Here is a 23,651-nt window from a genome sequence, read left to right on the forward strand (position 1 = left end):
GAGTAACTTTTGGGATAAATTGTACTTCTAAGAGTAGTTTTAATGCAACTTACTTTTACTTTTACTTGAGTATATTTATAGAGAAGAAACGCTACTTTTACTCCGCTACTTTTATCTACATTCAGCTCGCTACTCGCTACTAATTTTTATTGATCTGTTAATGCACGCTTTGTTTGTTTTGGTCTGTCAGACAGACCTTCAAAGTGCCTGCCTTACTGGTGACGTTTCACTCCGTTCCACCAATAAAATGCAGTCACTAGTGACGTATGACTCCGTTCCACCAATCAGATGCAGTCACTGGTGACGTTGGACCAATCAAACAGAGCCAGGCGGTCACATGACCTGACTTAAACAAGTTGAAAAACTTATTGGGGTGTTACCATTTAGTGGTCAATTGTACGGAATATGTACTGTACTGTGCAATCTACTAATACAAGTTCCAATCAATCAATCAAAAGTGTGAAGGAAAAAAGACCATTTTTTATTTCGACCGTACATCCCGTCACAAGCCTAAAGACTGACTGCACAGTTCCTGTCTTCACAATAAAAGTGCCGCTCCATCGCGCCTGCGCTTTCAAAATAAGAGTCTCCGAAAGCCAGCGCAAACAAGCTAGCAAGCTACGGAGTTTGCCGCCAATGTATTTCTTGTAAAGTGTGTGAAAACGAATATGGAAGCTGGACAAATAAGATACCAAAAACCAACCACTTTCATGTGGTATTAGACAGAAAGGAGGAACTTTTTTTCTCCTGCATTTGAAAATGTGGATGTTAAGCACTGCTGTCTGATTCCAATCAATGCAAGTCATCAGAATCAGGTAATACACCAACTTATATTCTTGCCTTCATGAAAGAAAGGAATCTATATGTGTTAAACATGCATGTATATTCATTAAAACACCTTTAACATGTAAACAAAAACGGCAAAATAAATACATATAAATGATATACTGTATATATCAATGTATATATATATATATATATATATATATATATATATATATATATGATATGTGTGTGTATGTTACTCATCAGTTACTCAGTACTTGAGTAGTTTTTTCACAACATACTTTTTACTTTTACTCAAGTAAATATTTGGGTGACTACTCCTTACTTTTACTTGAGTAATAAATCTCTAAAGTAACAGTACTCTTACTTGAGTACAATTTCTGGCTACTCTACCTACCTCTGTATCTGAGTGATATTTTCTCTCGTCTGAATTAATTTATGGGATTACAGGGGCTCTCCGCAACCATATTTAATGTACGGGATAAAAATGAGGCTACGATTAAGAAGTCAAAGCTCTGGTTAGACTGCATGAACAACAACAAAACAGAGGTCTTTCCAACGTTGCATGATTTTTTGTGTGCAAATAGGATAGGTTAGGATAGGACTTTATTGTCATTGCACAAGTACAACGAAACTATGTCACCTCAGTCTGACAGAGTCAAACGTAACATAACTACTCACCTCAGTGAGCTGGCTGCACAACTGCGCAGGTACTTCCTGGAAATTGACGAGTCGGACGGTTGGATTCAATATACCTTTTCTGCCATGCTTACTGCCTTAATGGCATCTGAACAGGAGAGCCTCATTGATATCGCAACAACAGGATCCATGAAAATTGAAGGGGAGGAAGGGGGTACGTAGCTGGAGATTAAATGTTTGAAGAGGTACGAGATGGTAAAACGTTTTGGGAACCACTGAGCTAGAGTATGCAGAATCATGACTTACGGGTATGGAGGCTCTTCAACGGCACACAAGAAGCCTGCATAGAAGATGACAAGGTCAGACACGTGTGTGCAGATAGTCCTATCAACAATGGAAACACTCACTTGGAGGCTCTTCAACGGCACACACAAAGCCTGCATAGAAGATGACAAGGTCAGACACATGTGTGCAGATAGTCCTATCAACAATGGAAACACTCACTTGGAGGGTCAGCGCTAGGTAGCAGACAGAAAGGAGAGAGGAAGAAGTGTTGAACATTCAAACCAAGCATGCATGTTGCAGACGGGAGAAGACTCTTACTTGGTAGGAGTTGCTAGTCCATCATCATCAAACTCTTCTTGGTGATGTTGAAAGAAGATGGCCAGCTTCTGCAGGGCTTCATGTCTTGTCCTTCAAAGTCAACACAATCTCACATCATCACCTAGACAACAGCATTGGGATCTCACATCACCTAGACAACAGCCTTGGGATCTCACATTATCACCTAGACAACAGTATTGGGATCTCACATCATCACCTGGACAACAGCCTTAAGATCTCACATTATCACCTAGACAACAGCCTTAAGATCTCACATCATCACCTGGACAACAGCCTTAAGATCTCACATCATCACCTGGACAACAGCCTTAAGATCTCACATCATCACCTGGACAACAGCCTTAAGATCTCACATCATCACCTGGACAACAGCCTTGTGATCCCCACAGCAAGTCCAGACCTCCCAGGACATCTGGATGTACACTACTCTATATAACACTGTATATAATACTCTATATTACATTCTATATAATATACTGTTATATTGCATATTACCCTTTATATAATATATCACACTGTATATTATACAGTATATTACATCAAAACATGTATGCACGTATAACACTTAAGACCTTTAGTGCATTAGTATGTAAGCAAATAAGTGTACTAATATGTTTCAGTTTAACAAACTGTTCAAACTCAAAGTCAAGTACAAAGAACAAGAGAATCTTAATAAACATCTTAAACCTTAATAAAAAAAATGACAATTTTATTCATTTCATTAAATTAATTACTTTAAGGGAAAATGCACTTTTTTGTTTTGCCCATCATTCAAAATAATTATGTAAGGCAAGAACACTTTTTTTTTTTAATACATTCTAAATATGCGGTCAAAAGACCGTTTACAATGGAGCCTATGAGAGTTGCTCTATTCTGCCAAGAAAGCGTTTTAAAAATCATCCTGAAACCTCCATTGAGGTTTTTTACACATGTAAGTATATATGTAATGTAGTAACATTTATAACAATATATACATGATGTAAGTATATATGTCATGTAGTAACATTCATAATAACATGTAATATATACATGATGTAAGTATATATGTCATCTAGCAACATTCATAATAACATGTAATATATACATGATGTAAGTATATATGTCATGTAGTAACATTCATAATAACATGTAATATATACATGATGTAAGTATATATGTCATGTAGTAACATTCATAATAACATGTAATATATACATGATGTAAGTATATATGTCATGTAGTAACATTCATAATAACGTAATATATACATGATGTAAGTATATATGTCATGTAGTAACATTCATAATAACGTAATATATACATGATGTAAGTATATATGTAGTATCTAGTAACATTCATAATAACATGTACTATATACATGATGTAAGTATATATGTCATGTAGTAACATTCATAACATGTAATATATACATGATGTAAGTATATATGTCATGTAGTAACATTCATAATAACATGTAATATATACATGATGTAAGTATATATGTCATGTAGTAACATTCATAATAACATGTAATATATACATGATGTAAGTATATATGTCATGTAGTAACATTCATAATAACATGTAATATATACATGATGTAAGTATATGTCATGTAGTAACATTCATAATAACATGTAATATATACATGATGTAAGTATATATGTAGTATCTAGTAACATTCATATGTAATATATACATGATGTAACTATATATGTCATGTAGTAACATTCATAATAACATGTAATATATACATGATGTAAGTATATATGTCATGTAGTAACACTCATAATAACATGTAATATATACATGATGTAAGTATATACAGGTAAAAGCCAGTAAATTAGAACATTTTGAAAAACTTGATTTATTTCAGTAATTGCATTCAAAAGGTGTAACTTGTACATTATATTTATTCATTGCACACAGACTGATGCATTCAAATGTTTATTTCATTTAATGTTGATGATTTGAAGTGGCAACAAATGAAAATCCAAAATTCCGTGTGTCACAAAATTAGAATATTACTTAAGGCTAATACAAAAAAGGGATTTTTAGAAATGTTGGCCAACTGAAAAGTATGAAAATGAAAAATATGAGCATGTACAATACTCAATACTTGGTTGGAGCTCCTTTTGCCTCAATTACTGCGTTAATGCGGCGTGGCATGGAGTCGATGAGTTTCTGGCACTGCTCAGGTGTTATGAGAGCCCAGGTTGCTGTGATAGTGGCCTTCAACTCTTCTGCGTTTTTGGGTCTGGCATTCTGCATCTTCCTTTTCACAATACCCCACAGATTTTCTATGGGGCTAAGGTCAAGGGAGTTGGCGGGCCAATTTAGAACAGAAATACCATGGTCCGTAAACCAGGCACGGGTAGATTTTGCGCTGTGTGCAGGCGCCAAGTCCTGTTGGAACTTGAAATCTCCATCTCCATAGAGCAGGTCAGCAGCAGGAAGCATGAAGTGCTCTAAAACTTGCTGGTAGACGGCTGCGTTGACCCTGGATCTCAGGAAACAGAGTGGACCGACACCAGCAGATGACATGGCACCCCAAACCATCACTGATGGTGGAAACTTTGAACTAGACTTCAGGCAACGTGGATCCTGTGCCTCTCCTGTCTTCCTCCAGACTCTGAGACCTCGATTTCCAAAGGAAATGCAAAATTTGCATGGTTGGGTGATGGTTTGGGGTGCCATGTCATCTGCTGGTGTCGGTCCACTCTGTTTCCTGAGATCCAGGGTCAACGCAGCCGTCTACCAGCAAGTTTTAGAGCACTTCATGCTTCCTGCTGCTGACCTGCTCTATGGAGATGGAGATTTCAAGTTCCAACAGGACTTGGCGCCTGCACACAGCGCAAAATCTACCCGTGCCTGGTTTACGGACCATGGTATTTCTGTTCTAAATTGGCCCGCCAACTCCCCTGACCTTAGCCCCATAGAAAATCTGTGGGGTATTGTGAAAAGGAAGATGCAGAATGCCAGACCCAAAAACGCAGAAGAGTTGAAGGCCACTATCAGAGCAACCTGGGATCTCATAACACCTGAGCAGTGCCAGAAACTCATCGACTCCATGCCACGCCGCATTAACGCAGTAATTGAGGCAAAAGGAGCTCCAACCAAGTATTGAGTATTGTACATGCTCATATTTTTCATTTTCATACTTTTCAGTTGGCCAACATTTCTAAAAATCCCTTTTTTGTATTAGCCTTACACAATATTCTAATTTTGTGACACACGGAATTTTGGATTTTCATTTGTTGCCACTTCAAATCATCAAAATTAAATAAAATAAACATTTGAATGCATCAGTCTGTGTGCAATGAATAAATATAATGTACAAGTTACACCTTTTGAATGCAATTACTGAAATAAATCAAGTTTTTCAAAATATTCTAATTTACTGGCTTTTACCTGTATATGTCATGTAGTAACATTCTTAATAACATGTAATATATACATGATGTAAGTATATATGTCATGTAGTAACATTCATAACAACATGTAATATATATATGATGTAAGTATATATGTCATGTAGTAACATTCATTTGTAATATTTACCTATTTTTATTATTTCAAGCATACGTGGTGCATTAATTAAAAAAACAATCACTTTTTTTCCCTTTCAACAACACGACTGATTATTACTCACTGCAGACTTCATGAGGCAACAAACATAATTAAACATCACTTACTGTACAAGGTCTGCTGTCATTAGGATGCAGACTGCTAGCATGTTCATATATTCCGGTTTAGATGAAGAATGACTGATAATCCTCACAAAGAAAAGGGGGATGGAACCAATTGTCTTTTCCTGTTCTCGCCATTGCCGGGATTAAATTGGCTGAATGTCCTTGTCCTTCTACTATCCAGGTAAGAGGCATGATTTACTATCATCTACAATCAAGTTCCATAGTTCATAACTTTATTGTATTATAAGTGCTATGTCTGCGTTAGCACTTATAATAACAATATGACCAATACTTGTTAAGATTCAAGTCATGAAATGTAAATGGAGTATTGTTCAGTGGTCATTTGTTGGGTTTTATGGGCAAAATAGAGGACCTCCCATTGGCTTTGTTGTTTACGAGTTAGAATGCATTAAAAAAATACATGTCTTTCATAATGATTGTAAACAGGCAATATTTCAAAACGACATATTTTTGAGAACTGTATTTCCTCATGAATTCACTGTTACATATTGACAACAGACAGGTGTTACAAAATAGCTAAGATAGGAAAAGGTTTAGGATTAAATAAACTCTGCTGCAAATTAGAAACTGGTAGTGATGGGTCCGGCAACACCGATGCGTCGAGCTCATAGAGCGAAACCCTGTGTCGGTGCGCGTACCGCTTTTAGAAAGTCACGCGACCGATCATGAGCTGTTTTGGTCACGTGACCGATACGCGAACTGTGTCGCACTGACGCCTCCTCTGTGCCCTGTGAGCGGGTCTTTTCTACAGCCCGAGAAATAATAACTAAGAAGAGAAATCGTCTAAAATGTAATACGCCGGAAAAACTTTTTTTTCTTTCTTTTTTTTTATAAAAATGTGTAAAAAAATAAAATAAAATAAATTCCCAGTCCACAATCATCCACAACACGTTCTCTTAGATTTCCATGTTATGATACATGTTCACATTATTTATTGACTGTATCTAAAAAAAGATAAAAAAATATTTTTATTTAAATGAAGATATGAAATAAACCTAAATGAAATACAATGACTTGGTTTATATTATTGTATATACTAGGGCAGGGGTCACCAACGCGGTGCCCGCGGTCACCAGGTAGCCCGTAAGGACCAGATCAGTCGCCCGCTGGCCTGTTCTAAAAATAGCTCAAAGAGCAGCACTTACCAGTGAGCTGCCTCTATTTTTTAAATTGTATTTATTTACTAGCAAGCTGGTCTCGCTTTGCTCGACATTTTTAATTCTAAAAGAGACAAAACTCAAATAGAATTTGAAAATCCAAGAAAATATTTTAAAGACTTGGTCTTCACTTGGAATAAGCGGTAGAAAATGGATGGATGGATGGGTCTTCACTTGTTTAAATAAATTCATTTATTTTTTTACTTTTCTTCTTATTACTTTTAGAAATACAATTTTAGAGAAAAAATACAACCTTAAAAATGATTTTAGGATTTTTAAACAAATATACCTTTTTACCTTTTAAATTTCTTCCTCTTCTTTCCTGACAATTTAAATCAATGTTCAAGTAAAAAATTTTTTTATTTATTGTAAAGAATAAATATTTTAGCTTCTGGTTTTTCGACGAAGAATATTTGCGAAATATTTCTTCAAACTTACTATGATTAAAATTCAAAAAAATTATTCTGGCAAATCTAGAAAATCTGTAGAATCAATTTTAAATCTTATTTCAAAGTATTTTGAATTTCTTTTAAAATTTGTGTTCTGGAAAATCTAGAAGAAATACTGATTTGTCTTTGTTAGAAATATAGCTTGGTCCAATTTGTTAAATATTCTAACAAAGTGCAGATTGGATTTTAACCAATTTAAAACATGTCATCAAAATTCTAAAATGTATCTTAATCAGGAAAAATTACTAATGATGTTCCATAAATTCTTTTTTTAATTTTTTCAAAAAGATTCAAATTAGCTAGTTTTTCTCTTCTTTTTGTCGGTTGAATTTTGAATTTTAAAGAGTCGAAATTGAAGATTTTATTTAAATTTTTTTCCTGTTTTCTCCTCTTTTAAACCGTTCAATTAAGTGTTTTTTTTCAGCATTTATTCTCTACAAAAAACCTTCCGTAAAAGGAAAAAAAAAAAATGTACGACGGAATGACAGACAGAAATACCCATTTTTTTATATATATACATTTATTTATTTAGCTATTCTTGTTTAAATCACACTTATGTGTAACTTACAAATGACAATATATTTATTTATTTAAGTGTGTATCAAACTGGTAGCCCTTCGCATTAATCAGTACCCAAGAAGTAGTTTTTGGTTTCAAAAAGGTTGGTGACCCCTGTACTAGAGCATAAAATCAGTGTCAGTTGAGTCGGTCCATAGGTTGCCTGGAGGGATTTTTAATGTCCAACAGATGTCAGTATTTAGTGACACAGTATCGACACAGTATCAATACAGTTTTGCAATGTGTCGAAACACTTCATGACGCCTCATCAACCCATCACTAGAAACTGGCATCATAATATATTTGTATAAACTAACACCACAACCAAAATAAATATGTTCATTGCAAAGTGTTTACCGTATTTTCCGCACTATTAGCCGCACCTAAAAACCACAAATTTACTCAAAAGCTGACAGTGCGGCTTATAACCCGGTGCGCTTTATATATGGATTCATATTAAGATTCATTTTCATAAAGTTTCGGTCTCGCAACTACGGTAAACAGCCGCCATCTTTTTTCCCCGTAGAAGAGGAAGTGCTTCTTCTTCTACGCAAGCAACCGCCAAGGTAAGCACCCGCCCCCATAGAAGAGGAAGCGCTTCTTCTTCTACTGTAAGCAACCACCCGCCCCCGTAGAAGAAGAAGAAGCGCGCGGATATTACGTTTCATTTCCTTTGTGTGTTTACATCTGTAAAGACCACAAAATGGCTCCTACTAAGCGACAGGTTTCCGGTTCATGAAAAGACGCAATCTCTCCATCTGCACACGGACTACTATTTCACAGCAACTGCCTAAAGACTTTCAAGAAAAGCTGGCTACTTTCCGTGCATATTGTAAAAACAAGATAGCTGAAAAAAAGATCCGGCCAGAGAACATTATCAACATGGACGAGGTTCCACTGACTTTTGATATTCCTGTGAACCGCACTGTGGATACAACGGGAGCACGTACGGTGAATATTCGCACCACAGGGAATGAGAAGTCATCCTTCACTGTGGTTCTAGCTTGCCATGCTAATGGCCAGAAACTTCCACCCATGGTGATATTCAAAAGGAAGACCTTGCCAAAAGAGACCTTTCCAGCCGGCGTCATCATAAAAGCTAACTCGAAGGGATGGATGGATGAAGAAAAGATGAGCGAGTGGTTAAGGGAAGTTTACGCGAAGAGGCCGGGTGGCTTTTTTTCACGCAGCTCCGTCCATGTTGATATACGACTCCATGCGCGCCCACATCACGCTGGTTTTTAATATATTATTAAAGTTTGACTGACCTATCTGACTGTTTTTTTGACATTCCTTTAGCGCAGTTAGATGCGGCTTATAACACGGGGCGGCTTATAGGTGGACAAAGTTTTGAAATATGCCGTTCATTGAAGGCGCGGCTTATAACCCAGGGCGGCTTATGGTGCGGAAAATACGGTATATGTTTTTTTAACATTATCATTATTATAATTGTGTATATGCTGGACTTTAGGACCCACAAATTGTAGCATATGCTTATTTCTTGGAAAGATCTCCAAACAATGGGCAAACGCGGTGAAGCTGCAATATGGCGAGGACTGTTGGACTTACTCATGGCTCGGCGTGTGCTGGGCGAGAGGCGGCTCCCATGCTGCTAAAGCCAATGGACATAGGCTCGTTACATAAAGAGAGAGAGGAAAAAGTGAGCAAAGCCATATTTCATGACAGATGTATTGCTTTTTCAGGTGTGTGTGCAAGGCTGGAGGGGAAACGACTCCCATGTTCTCATGTTGCACTTGTGTGTACTCACATGTTTCAGCCATGGAGCTGGGCAGCAGAACGCTGAAAGGATGAAGAAAAAAGCAACACTTGAGATGGTTTCTGTTGGATTCAATGAGCCGTGTAAGCTTCTTCTACTTTTGAGCATATTCCTTACACTGATGCATGTTGAATTGTGCTCACAGCTGGAAATACAAACACAGTAGTATCGACGCCACACTTTTTCATCCATTTGGTGGGCTTTTTGTACACAGTCCAAGTTATTGCATGTAACAAGTCAGTTTGCCTGCACATCATCCAAGACATGGGATAGGCCACATGGCCTCAAATCTATATCCCGATATGTATTGCAGCCTCCTTCGATAACTATGTATAGCACCAAAATATTTGGTATATAAATATTACAAACCCCGTTTCCATATGAGTTGGGAAATTGTGTTAGATGTAAATATAAACGGAATACAATGATTTGCAAATAATTTTCAACCCATATTCAGTTGAAAATTATTTGATAAACATTTTTTGTTTTTGCAAATAATCATTAACTTTAGAATTTGATGCCAGCAACACGTGACAAAGAAAGTTGGGAAAGGTGGCAATAAATACTGATAAAGTTGAGGAATGCTCATCAAACACTTATTTGGAACATCCCACAGGTGTGCAGGCTAATTGGGAACAGGTGGGTGCCATGATTGGGTATGAAAGTAGATTCCATGAAATGCTCAGTCATTCACAAACAAGGATGGGGCGAGGGTCACCACTTTGTCAACAAATGCCTGAGCAAATTGTTGAACAGCTTAAGAAAAACCTTTCTCAAGCAGCTATTGCAAGCAACTTAGGGATTTCACCATCTACGCTCCGTAATATCATCAAAGGGTTCAGAGAATCTGGAGAAATCACTGCACGTAAGCAGCTAAGCCCGTGACCTTCCATCCCTCAGGCTGTACTGCATCAACAAGCGACATCAGTGTGTAAAGGATATCACCACATGGGCTCAGGAACACTTCAGAAACCCACTGTCAGTAACTACAGTTGGTCGCTACATCTGTAAGTGCAAGTTAAAACTCTCCTATGCAAGGCGAAAACCGTTTATCAACAACACCCAGAAACGCCGTCGGCTTCGCTGGGCCTGAGCTCATCTAAGGTGGACTGATACAAAGTGGAAAAGTGTTCTGTGGTCTGACGAGTCCACATTTCAAATTGTTTTTGGAAACTGGACGTCGTAGAGGAAAAGAACCATCCGGATTGTTATAGGCGCAAAGTGTAAAAGGCAGCATGTGTGATGGTATGGGGGTGTATTAGTGCCCAAGACATGGGTAACTTACACATCTGTGAAGGCGCCATTAATACTGAAAGTACATACAGCTTTTGGAGCAACATATGTTGCCATCCAAGCAACGTTACCATGGACGCCCCTGCTTATTTCAGCAAGACAATGCCAAGCCACGTGTTACATCAACGTGGCTTCATAGTAAAAGAGTGCGGGTACTAGACTGGCCTGCCTGTAGTCCAGACCTGTCTCCCATTGAAAATGTGTGGCGCATTATGAACAACTTGAGCTGTACATCAAGCAAGAATGGGAAAGAATTCCACCTGAGAAGCTTCAAAAATGTGTCTCCTCAGTTCCCAAACCTTTACTGAGTGTTGTTAAAAAGAAAGGCCATGTAACACAGTGGTGAACATGCCCTTTCCCAACTACTTTGGCACGTGTTGCAGCCATGAAATTCTAAGTTAATGATTTGCAAAAAAAAAAAAAAAAAGTTTATGAGTTTGAACATCAAATATGTTGTCTTTGTAGCATATTCAACTGAATATGGGTTGAAAAAGGATTTGCAAATCATTGTATTCAGTTTATATTTACATCTAACACAATTTCCCAACTCATATGGAAACTGGGTTTGTACAAATATTTCAAAATGATTTAGTTGCGGACATTTCCGGTTGTATTATTCTCTCCAAACTAATTTACTGTTGCTAAGTGGTCAATTTGTGCTGCAACATGGTTCTATCTACACGGATGTCATGTTAGCACTTATTCTTCAGTTGGGCTACTTCATCTTAGTTTTGGGTAAGGGTTACGGAGGCAGTAGTAGTCATATCAAGACTGATACTTAAAACTTTCAAGATCCTTGAATGATTCAATTTATGATCACAATTCTAACCCGACAAAAAAACAGGATGGCTGTGAAACAATATCATTTCAATTGACTTTTGCACAGTTGAAGGACCTTAGCCGCTAACGAGGACGTGTTTGCTGTCAGATGTGTATGATGATGCAATCAAAAGCTCTATTGTCATTTATATCCTAGATATGCCACACAACCCAATTGCATACCTGCCAACTTTTGAAATCAGAAAAACCTAGTAGCCAGGGTCCAGGGGCCGCAGGCCCCGGTAGGTCCAGGACAAAGTCCTGGTGGGGGGTTCAGGCTTCGCCCCCCGACGCAAAATGATTATTAGCATTCAGACAGGTTAAAATGTTGCTAAAACCATCACTTTTCTATCAGTCACAGTGACTTTTCAAAACAAAAATATTACAGCAAAAATCATATGGGTTGATTGACATGTTTATTCTGTAAGCTAACTTCAATAGTTTGAAATTATTTTGACAGTTAATGCCAGTTATCCTGTCAACCTTTCACAAGACTTCAATTTGTTAATTGAAAGTATAAACACTTTTTACAGTAAACAAATGGTAAAACAGTACTAAACAATTCCATTAAAAAAAAAATTGGTGTCATTATTAACTTTCTGTCCAAGCTTGTATAATCTACTGCCTTGTTCAATTGTAAAAAATATCCTGTGCCTAAAATTCACATTTATATCACAATTATCATACTGTAAACATGGTAAGCTAACTTCATTAAAATTAATAGTCCTGTCAATAGCATGGAATTACAATTCAAATGTAGTTTTTTTGTAAGCCTTTCAAAAGAATTCAAAATATGAAAAATTAATGAAAATTAATTTAAGCCATCAGACACTTGAAAAGTGGCACATCACATCTCTAATGTAATCATTTTAACTTTTCAACAGAAATAGCACTGCAAAAATATTAAGGACATACTTCTGTATTTTGGTAGTTATGCTGTCAACATTTAACAAGATTTCTTCAACTTGGACTCCATCCATCCATCCATCCATCTTCTTCCGCTTATCCGAGGTCGGGTCGCGGGGGCAGCAGCCTAAGCAGGGAAGCCCAGACTTCCCTCTCCCCAGCCACTTCGTCCAGCTCCTCCCGGTGGATCCCGAGGCGTTCCCAGGCCAGCCGGGAGACATAGTCTTCCCAACGTGTCCTGGGTCTTCCCCGTGGCCTCCTACCGGTCGGACGTGCCCGAAACACCTCCCGAGGGAGGCGTTCGGGTGGCATCCTGACCAGATGCCCGAACCACCTCATCTGGCTCCTCTCGATATGGAGGAGCAGCGGCTTTACTTTGAGCTCCCCCCGGATGGCAGAGCTTCTCACCCTATCTCTAAGGGAGAGCCCCGCCACCCGGCGGAGGAAACTCATTTCGGCCGCTTGTACCCGTGATCTTGTCCTTTCGGTCATGACCCAAAGCTCATGACCATAGGTGAGGATGGGAACGTAGATCGACCGGTAAATCGAGAGCTTTGCCTTCTGGCTCAGCTCCTTCTTCACCACAACGGATCGATACAGCGTCCGCATTACTGAAGATGCCGCACCGATCCGCCTGTCGATCTCACGATCCACTCTTCCCTCACTCGTGAACAAGACTCCGAGGTACTTGAACTCCTCCACTTGGGGCAAGATCTCCTCCCCAACCCGGAGATGGCACTCCACCCTTTTCCGGGCGAGAACCATGGACTCGGATTTGGAGGTGCTGATTCTCATCCCAGTCGCTTCACACTCGGCTGCGAACCGATCCAGTGAGAGCTGAAGATCTTGGCCAGATGAAGCCATCAGGACCACATCATCTGCAAAAAGCAGAGACCTAATCCTGCAGCCACCAAACCAGATACCCTCAACGCCCTGACTGCGCCTAGAAATTCTGTCCATAAAGGTTATGAACAGAATCGGTGACAAAGGGCAGCCCTGGCGGAGTCCAACCCTCACTGGAAACGTGTCCGACTTACTGCCGGCAATGCGGACCAAGCTCTGACACCGATTATACAGGGAGCGAACCGCCACAATAAGACAGTCCGTTACCCCATACTCTCTGAGCACTCCCCACAGGACTTCCCGGGGTACACGGTCGAATGCCTTCTCCAAGTCCACAAAGCACATGTAGACTGGTTGGGCAAACTCCCATGCACCCTCAAGGACCCTGCCGAGAGTATAGAGCTGGTCCACAGTTCCACGACCAGGACGAAAACCACACTGTTCCTCCTGAATCCGAGGTTCGACTATCCGGCGTAGCCTCCTCTCCAGTACACCTGAATAGACCTTACCGGGAAGGCTGAGGAGTGTGATCCCACGATAGTTGGAACACACCCTCCGGTTCCCCTTCTTAAAGAGAGGAACCACCACCCCGGTCTGCCAATCCAGAGGTACCGCCCCCGATGTCCACGCGATGTTGCAGAGTCTTGTCAACCAAGACAGCCCCACAACATCCAGAGCCTTAAGGAACTCCGGGCGGATCTCATCCACCCCCGGGGCCTTGCCACCGAGGAGCTTTTTAACTACCTCGGCAACCTCAGCCCCAGAAATAGGAGAGCCCACCACAGATTCCCCAGGCCCTGCTTCCTCATAGGAAGACGTGCTGGTAGGATTGAGGAGGTCTTCGAAGTATTCTCTCCACCGATCCACAACATCCGCAGTCGAGGTCAACAGAGCACCATCCCCACCATACACGGTGTTGACACTGCACTGCTTCCCCTTCCTGAGGCGGCGGATGGTGGTCCAGAATTGCTTCGAAGCCGTCCGGAAGTCTTTTTCCATGGCCTCACCGAACTCCTCCCATGTCCGAGTTTTTGCCTCCGCGACCGCTGAAGCCGCACACCGCTTGGCCTGTCGGTACCTGTCTGCTGCGTCAGGAGTCCCATGAGCCAAAAGAACCCGATAGGACTCCTTCTTCAGCTTGACGGCATCCCTCACCGCCGGTGTCCACCAACGGGTTCTAGGATTACCGCCACGACAGGCACCAACTACCCTGCGGCCACAGCTCCAATCGGCCGCCCCGACAACAGAGGTACGGAACATCGTCCACTCGGACTCAATGTCCAGCGCCTCCCTCGTGACATGTTCAAAGTTCTTCCGGAGGTGGGAATTGAAACTCTCTCTGACAGGAGACTCTGCTAGACGTTCCCAGCAAACCCTCACAATGCGTTTGGGCCTGCCAGGTCTGTCCGGCATCCTCCCCCACCATCGCAGCCAACTCACCACCAGGTGGTGATCGGTAGAAAGCTCCGCCCCTCTCTTCACCCGAGTGTCCAAAACATGAGGCCGCAAATCCGATGACACAACTACAAAGTCGATAATGGAACTGCGGCCTAGGGTGTCCTGGTGCCAAGTGCACATATGGACACCCTTATGTTTGAACATGGTGTTTGTTATTGACAATCCGTGACGAGCACAAAAGTCCAATAACAAAACACCACTCGGGTTCAGATCCGGGCGGCCATTCTTCCCAATCACGCCTCTCCAGGTTTCACTGTCGTTGCCAACATGAGCGTTGAAGTCCCCCAGTAGAACGAGGGAATCACCCGGGGGAGCACTCTCCAGTACTCCCTCGAGTGAATCCAAAAAGGGTGGGTAATCTGAACTGCCGTTGGGCGCGTAAGCGCAAACAACAGTCAGGACCCGTCCCCCCACCCGAAGGCGGAGGGAGGCTACCCTCTCGTCCACCGGGTTGAACTCCAACGTGCAGGCTTTGAGCCGAGGGGAAACAAGAATTGCCACCCCAGCCCGTCGCCTCTCATTGCTGGCAACGCCAGAGTGGAAGAGAGTCCAGCCCCTGTCAAGAGAACTGGTTCCAGAGCCCTTGCTGTGCGTCGAAGTGAGTCCGACTATATCTAGCCGGAACTTCTCCACCTCACGCACTAGCTCAGGCTCCTTCCCCCCCAGCGAGGTGACGTTCCACGTCCCAAGAGCTAGCTTCTGTAGCCGAGGATCGGACCGCCAAGTGCCCTGCCTTCGGCTTCCGCCCAGCTCACATCGCACCCGACCTCTATGACCCCTGCTATGGGTGGTGAGCCCATTGGAGGGGGGACCCACGTTGCCTCTTCGGGCTGTGCCCGGCCGGGCCCCATGGGGACAGGCCCGGCCACCAGGCGCTCGCCATCGTGCCACACCTCCGGGCCTGGCTCCAGAGGAGGGCCCCGGTGACCCGCGTCCGGGCGAGGGAAATCTGGGTTCCTTGTTCGTGTTCTTCATAGAGGTCTTCGAGCTGCTCTTTGTCTGATCCCTCACCTAGGACCAGTTTGCCTTGGGAGACCCTACCAGGGGGCATAGAAGCCCCCGGACAACATAGCTCCTAGGATCATTGGGACACGCAAACTCCTCTACCACGTTAAGGTGGCAGCTCAGAGAGGAGTCAACTTGGACTTGAAAGCATAAATAGTATAAACACTTTTAACAGTATAACAGTACTAAACAATTCCAATAGATAACATTGGTGTCATTACCTTTTTGTGGCTAAAATCCGAAAAACATTGAAAGTTTTCCACTTGTATCGCTAGCAACGGCATTAGACTTGTGTTTTTTTTGTCCCAACGTGGTCTTTTACATCGCTAATTCCTCCGTGTCCGATCGAAAAATCTTGTCTGCACAAGGTGCAATTCGCGTAGTTTTCACCCTTTTTGGAACGGATAATTATTCCCGGATAGGCTTTTGAATATTCTTCACGGAATGACTGCAGTTTTCTTTTCGGTTTAAGAGTCGTTTGCGATTTTTCTCCGGCTGATTCCATGATCGTTCGCTCGTTTGGAAACAATGGCAACTGGTGCCTCGTGCTTGGCAGCGGTGCTATAAATAGCCTCGCGCATGGCATTGGGAATGGCTCGATAGGAAGTTACGGGAAGCAGTGTCGATTGTCATTGTTGTTACGCGATTTCGTGAATAAAACTTTTTTTTAATGAATGAAAAAACGTATTTTTTAATCACTGCAACCGTAACCCGGAATAGGTTGATGAAAACCGTACTAATTACGGGAAAACCGGAGTAGTTGGCAGGTATGCTCTTTGTGTGACCTCTCCCCCATTGCTCTTTGCCAGAAAGTCTTCAATAAAGGCCGTTTCATGTACGTAAAACTATAATTACTCCCTGTAAAATTAATTTGATGTTCTTATTTTTGGCAGATTAATTGAGTTTTGATTATTTCTTATAGTTGTTGTGCCATTTGGTGGTCCTCTAACCTTTTGTAATGGAAATTGAACTACCACTGTATCTGTCCACAGGAGAATGTTACTCCAAAAGAAAAAACTGTTGTATTTAACACATCAGTTGTATATTTGTTATTTATGTCATTTTAGCCAATGGCAAAGACAATTAGAAGTGTCCAATGGAGTTTTGCTTGAATGCCACAAATCGACACACCATGAATAGAAAGTCTGAGAAAAGAAAAGAACCCCGAAATACTGGACCCCTAATTGACACAATGAGCAATGTGAAGGAAACTAAATAAACTCCATTTGCAGACAAAACCTTTTGAAGTGACTTGACCGAACAAAAAGACGTTTGTGTGCCTTACTGGTGGTCGTAGGTGGTGGAGAGCGTCTCCTCTTCACAAGCCCACTCCTCACTGTCATCTGTGACTGAGGGAAAACTAATCAATGAAACAAGTCTGCTGTATTGACTTGCAGCACAGTCACAACATCAAAGAATGTAGGACAGCTGCTCTGGACTACAGGAGCAAAGGTCTGTTCAATCTTTCCAAACTTGTCACTTCTCCAAGTCTATGGTGAATACACATTTGTTCACATCTTACCCTTGCAGCCCAATGACCAGCACATTCATCTTCTACTTGTATTGGGGTTTTCCACAACTGCAAAATGGTTTCATTGGCACGGTCAGTTTTTATGTTTACCAATTGGTTTTTCTAATTTGCATTGGTACACACCTGCACTGCATCATAATGTGACTAATAGTTTGCCTTTCTCGTGTATGTCAACAAAGTAGTCTAATTATCTCATGCAGTGTAGTTTTACACCAATGTATGTCAACAAAGTAGTCAAACTATCTCATGCAGTGTAGTTTTACACCAATGTATGTCAACAAAGTAGTCAAACTATCTCATGCAGTGTAGTTTTACACCAATGTATGTCAACAAGGTAGTCAAACTATCTCATGCAGTGAAGTTTTACACCAATGTATGTCAACAAGGTAGTCAAACTATCTCATGCAGTGTAGTTTTACACCAATGTATGTCAACAAGGTAGTCAAACTATCTCATGCAGTGTAGTTTTACACCAATGTATGTCAACAAAGTAGTCAAACTATCTCATGCAGTGTAGTTTTACACCAATGTATGTCAACAAAGTAGTCAAACTATCTCATGCAGTGTAGTTTTACACCAATGTATGTCAACAAAGTAGTCAAACTATCTCATGCGGTGTAGTTTTACACCAATGTATGTCAACAAAGTAGTCAAACTATCTCATGCAGGGTAGTTTTACACCAATGTATGTCAACAAAGTAGTCAAACTATCTCATGCATGGTAGTTTAACACCAATGTATGTCAACAAAGTAGTCAAACTATCTCATGCAGGGTAGTTTTACACCAATGTTTGTCAACAAAGTAGTCAAACTATCTCATGCAGTGTAGTTTTACACCAATGTATGTCAACAACATAGTCAAACTATCTCATGCAGTGTAGTTTTACACCAATGTATGTCAACAAGGTAGTCAAACTAACTCATGCAGTGTAGTTTTACACCAATGTATGTCAACAAGGTAGTCAAACTATCTCATGCAGGGTAGTTTTACACCAATGTATGTCAACAAAGTAGTCAAACTATCTCATGCAGTGTAGTTTTACACCAATGTATGTCAACAAAGTAGTCAAACTATCTCATGCAGTGTAGTTTCACACCAATGTATGTCAACAAAGTAGTCAAACTATCTCATGCAGTGTAGTTTTACACCAATGTATGTCAACAAAGTAGTCAAACTATCTCATGCAGTGTAGTTTTACACCAATGTATGTCAACAAGGTAGTCAAACTATCTCATGCAGTGTAGTTTTACACCAATATATGTCAACAAAGTAGTCAAACTATCTCATGCAGTGTAGTTTTACACCAATGTATGTCAACAAAGTAGTCAAACTATCTCATGCAGTGTAGTTTTACACCAATGTATGTCAACAAGGTAGTCAAACTATCTCATGCAGTGTAGTTTTACACCAATGTATGTCAATAAGGTAGTCAAACTATCTCATGCAGTGTAGTTTTACACCAATGTATGTCAACAAAGTAGTCAAACTATCTCATGCAGGGTAGTTTTACACCAATGTAAGTCAACAAAGTAGTCAAACTATCTCATGCAGTGTAGTTTTACACCAATGTATGTCAACAAAGTAGTCAAACTATCTCATGCAGGGTAGTTTTACACCAATGTAAGTCAACAAAGTAGTCAAACTATCTCATGCAGTGTAGTTTTACACCAATGTATGTCAACAAAGTAGTCAAACTATCTCATGCAGTGTAGTTTTACACCAATGTATGTCAACAAAGTAGTCAAACTATCTCATGCAGTGTAGTTTTACACCAATGTATGATAACAAAGTAGTCAAACTATCTCATGCAGTGTAGTTTCACACCAATGTATGTCAACAAGGTAGTCAAACTATCTCATGCAGTGTAGTTTTACACCAATGTATGTCAACAAGGTAATCAAACTATCTCATGCAGTGTAGTTTTACACCAATGTATGTCAACAAAGTAGTCAAACTATCTCATGCAGGGTAGTTTTACACCAATGTATGTCAACAAAGTAGTCAAACTATCTCATGCAGGGTAGTTTTACACCAATGTATGTCAACAAGGTAGTCAAACTATCTCATGCAGGGTAGTTTTACACCAAAGTATGTCAACAACATAGTCAAACTATCTCATGCAGTGTAGTTTTACACCAATGTATGTCAACAAAGTAGTCAAACTATCTCATGCAGGGTAGTTTTACACCAATGTTTGTCAACAAAGTAGTCAAACTATCTCATGCAGGGTAGTTTTACACCAATGTATGTCAACAAGGTAGTCAAACTATCTCATGCAGGGTAGTTTTACACCAAAGTATGTCAACAACATAGTCAAACTATCTCATGCAGTGTAGTTTTACACCAATGTATGTCAACAAGGTAGTCAAACTATCTCATGCAGGGTAGTTTTACACCAATGTATGTCAACAAGGTAGTCAAACTATCTCATGCAGTGTAGTTTTACACCAATGTATATCAACAAGGTAGTCAAACTATCTCATGCAGTGTAGTTTTACACCAATGTATGTCAACAAGGTAGTCAAACTATCTCATGCAGTGTAGTTTTACCCCAATGTATGTCAACAAAGTAGTCAAACTATCTCATGCAGTGTAATTTTACACCAATGTATGTCAACAAGGTAGTCAAACTATCTCATGCATGGTAGTTTTACACCAATGTATGTCAACAAAGTAGTCAAACTATCATGCAGGGTAGTTCTACACCAATGTATGTCAACAAAGTAGTCAAACTATCTCATGCATGGTAGTTTTACACCAATGTTTGTCAACAAAGTAGTCAAACTATCTCATGCAGTGTAGTTTTACACCAATGTATGTCAACAAAGTAGTCAATCTCATGCAGTGTAGTTTTACACCAATGTATGTCAACAAAGTAGTCAAACTATCTCATGCAGGGTAGTTTTACACCAATGTATGTCAACAAAGTAGTCAAACTATCTCATGCAGGGTAGTTTTACACCAATGTATGTCAACAAAGTAGTCAAACTATCTCATGCAGTGTAGTTTCACACCAATGTATGTCAACAAAGTAGTCAAACTATCTCATGCAGTGTAGTTTTACACCAATGTATGTCAACAAAGTAGTCAAACTATCTCATGCAGTGTAGTTTTACACCAATGTATGTCAACAAAGTAGTCAAACTATCTCATGCAGTGTAGTTTTACACCAATGTATGTCACCAAAGTAGTCAAACTATCTCATGCAGTGTAGTTTTACACCAATGTATGTCAACAAAGTAGTCAAACTATCTCATGCAGTGTAGTTTTACACCAATGTATGTCAATAACATAGTCAAACTATCTCATGCCGTGTAGTTTTACACCAATGTATGTCAACAAAGTAGTCAAACTATCTCATGCAGGGTAGTTTTACACCAATGTATGTCAACAAAGTAGTCAAACTATCTCATGCAGTGTAGTTTACACCAATGTATGTCAACAAAGTAGTCAAACTATCTCATGCAGGGTAGTTTTACACCAATGTAAGTCAACAAAGTAGTCAAACTATCTCATGCAGTGTAGTTTTACACCAATGTATGTCAACAAGGTAATCAAACTATCTCATGCAGTGTAGTTTTACACCAATGTATGTCAACAAGGTAGTCAAACTATCTCATGCAGTGTAGTTTTACACCAATGTATGTCAACAAAGTAGTCAAACTATCTCATGCAGTGTAGTTTTACCCCAGTAAATTACTGTATATGGAAAAACTGTAGCACTGTTTGTTAACCGATAAAATTCTGGTAACTGACCTGCCATTTTTTTTTTTACTGTAGTCTGTTTTTGCAGTGAAGGGACAAGTGGCACAAAATGAATTTCCAAATGTTTCACCCGATTCAAAGTGTTCCAACTTAAATGATAAATGATAAATGATAAATGGGTTGTACTTGTATAGCGCTTTTCTACCTTCAAGGTACTCAAAGCGCTTTGACACTACTTCCACATTTACCCATTCACACACACATTCACACACTGATGGAGGGAGCTGCCATGCAAGGCGCTAACCAACACCCATCAGGAGCAAGGGTGAAGTGTCTTGCTCAGGACACAACGGACATGACGAGGTTGGTACTAGGTGGGGATTGAACCAGGGACCCTCGGGTTGCGCACGGCCACTCTTCCACTGCGCCACGCCGTCCCTTCACACTGTTCAGCCTGTTCTGCAATCGTAAGCTTTTTCTGGACAAATTCCAAAAATTCCCAGATTTCCAGGTTTTCCGGGACATTTTTCCCCATTTAAAATTTGTCAATTTTTCAAACTTCCACCATTTCCACATTTTTCACCCGATTCAAAGCATTCCAACTTCATACTGTTCAGCCTAATCGGGAATCGCGGGCTTTCCATTGACAAATTCCAAAAATTCCCAGATTTCCCAGAATTCCAGGTTTTCCAGGACATTTTCCCCCGTTCACAATGAATTGGCCATTTTTCAAACTTCCACCATTTCCACATTTTTCACCCGATTCAAAGCGTTCCAACTTCAAACTGTTCAGCCCAGTTGGGAATAGCGGGCTTTCCCTTGATAAATTCCAAAAATTCCCAGATTTCCGGGACATTTTTCCCCATTTAAAATGTGTAAATTTTTCAAACTTCCACCATTTCCAAATGTTTCACCCAATTCAAAGCGTTCCAACTTCAAACTGTTCAGCCTATTCTGGAATCGTAAGCTTTTTCTGGACAAATTCCAAAAATGTCCAGATTTCCCAGAATTCCAGGTTTTCCGGGACATTTTTCCCCATTTAAAATTTGTCAATTTTTCAAACGTCCACCATTTCCAAATGTTTCACCCGATTCAAAGCGTTCCAACTTCAAACTGTTCAGCCTATTGCGGGCTTTCACTTGATAAATTCCAAAAATTCCCAAATTTCCCAGAATTTTTCACCGTTCATAATGGATTGTCCATTTTTCAAACTTCCACCATTTCCACATTTTTCACCTTATTCAAACCATTCCACCTTCAACACATTCCACTCATTCTGGACATTCAAACAATCAGTTTCCAAGTTCAAAAAAATTCCAGAAATTCCCATTTTTTCAAACCCATTTTTTCTGGCGACTACTACTTCCACATTTTTCAACCCACTTCAACCGTTCCACCGTCCAAACATTCCTCTTAATCAGGACACAAAACAAAGTTGTTTTTTTAACTGGAAAAAAATCCCGGTTTTCCCGAAATTCCTGGAATTCCTTAATACAATTTCTTAATTAAAAATGTTACTACTTCAACATTTTGAAAAATTCTAACTGTTCTAAACTCATTCAGAACATTCAAATGTTTTAGCATTTTCAAAAGAATTCCCTCTTTTCCCGGAATTCCCAAATGTTCATGAAATTCCTAGTGAAATGAATGGGACATTTTTCTTTTAAATTTTTCATCTAATAAAAAAAAAACGGAAAAAAAATTCAGTGTTGAAAAATTTGCTGCTTCAAAAAACAAGACTGATTTGAAACTTGACACCTTATTGGCTGGTTGTAAGACAGAATCGATTTCTTTAGTCTTAATTTACCGGAAGTGGCAAAACTGAATTTTTATACACTGAATTATTAAAACCAACATTTTTAAACAATGAATTTTTATACACCAAATTTTTTTACACTGAATTTTTTAAACATTTAATTTTTATACACTGAATTTTTAAAAACTGAATTTTTATAGATGTAATTTTTAAACACTGAATTTTTAAAAACTGAATTTTTGTACAATTAATTCTTATGCACTGAATTTTCATAAACTGAATCTTTAGACGCAGAATTTTTAAACACTGAATTAGTAGGCTTGGAATGGCAGCGACATGGTCGCATCATAATAGAATATTGACGGTATTGGAAGTCATTGGATGGTGCAGAGGTACTTACAACTGCTTGTTAATACAGGGTGGCTTGAGGACCTGTAGAAGAAAAGCAAAGATTGATTTGATGGCTCTTGAGCCACACTGATGTCAAGTACCTGCTCCCAATGCTGATGGTGTCCCCCTCCAGGTTGCCACCACGCCCAGCTGCTTGGGCCTTCTTGCCAAGTTCCAGCATTTCCTTCATATTCAGCTCCACATTCATTACTGAAATGTAGCCATCTGAGAAAAGCAGAGAAAAGTGCAATCCCTGGACTAT

General features: G+C 40.0%; 1 protein-coding gene across 1 annotated transcript in view; it reads right to left on the reverse strand.

Annotated features, from left to right (window-relative positions):
• Positions 1-1,727: 1,727 nt before the first annotated feature.
• The window catches only part of LOC133577201 (uncharacterized), a 55,112-nt gene continuing 33,188 nt past the window's right edge, over positions 1,728-23,651 (reverse strand). The window contains exons 11-19 of the mRNA XM_061930834.1: positions 23,491-23,614; positions 23,400-23,431; positions 17,292-17,355; positions 9,674-9,705; positions 9,475-9,517; positions 2,029-2,118; positions 1,930-1,943; positions 1,833-1,862; positions 1,728-1,765 (exon numbers count right to left, since the gene is read on the reverse strand). Coding sequence (XP_061786818.1) covers positions 1,728-1,765; positions 1,833-1,862; positions 1,930-1,943; positions 2,029-2,118; positions 9,475-9,517; positions 9,674-9,705; positions 17,292-17,355; positions 23,400-23,431; positions 23,491-23,614 — 467 coding nt within the window. The remainder of the gene's footprint in view (positions 1,766-1,832; positions 1,863-1,929; positions 1,944-2,028; positions 2,119-9,474; positions 9,518-9,673; positions 9,706-17,291; positions 17,356-23,399; positions 23,432-23,490; positions 23,615-23,651) is intronic.

Source organism: Nerophis lumbriciformis, linkage group LG37, assembly GCF_033978685.3.
Source record: "Nerophis lumbriciformis linkage group LG37, RoL_Nlum_v2.1, whole genome shotgun sequence".
Lineage (NCBI taxonomy): Eukaryota > Metazoa > Chordata > Actinopteri > Syngnathiformes > Syngnathidae > Nerophis > Nerophis lumbriciformis.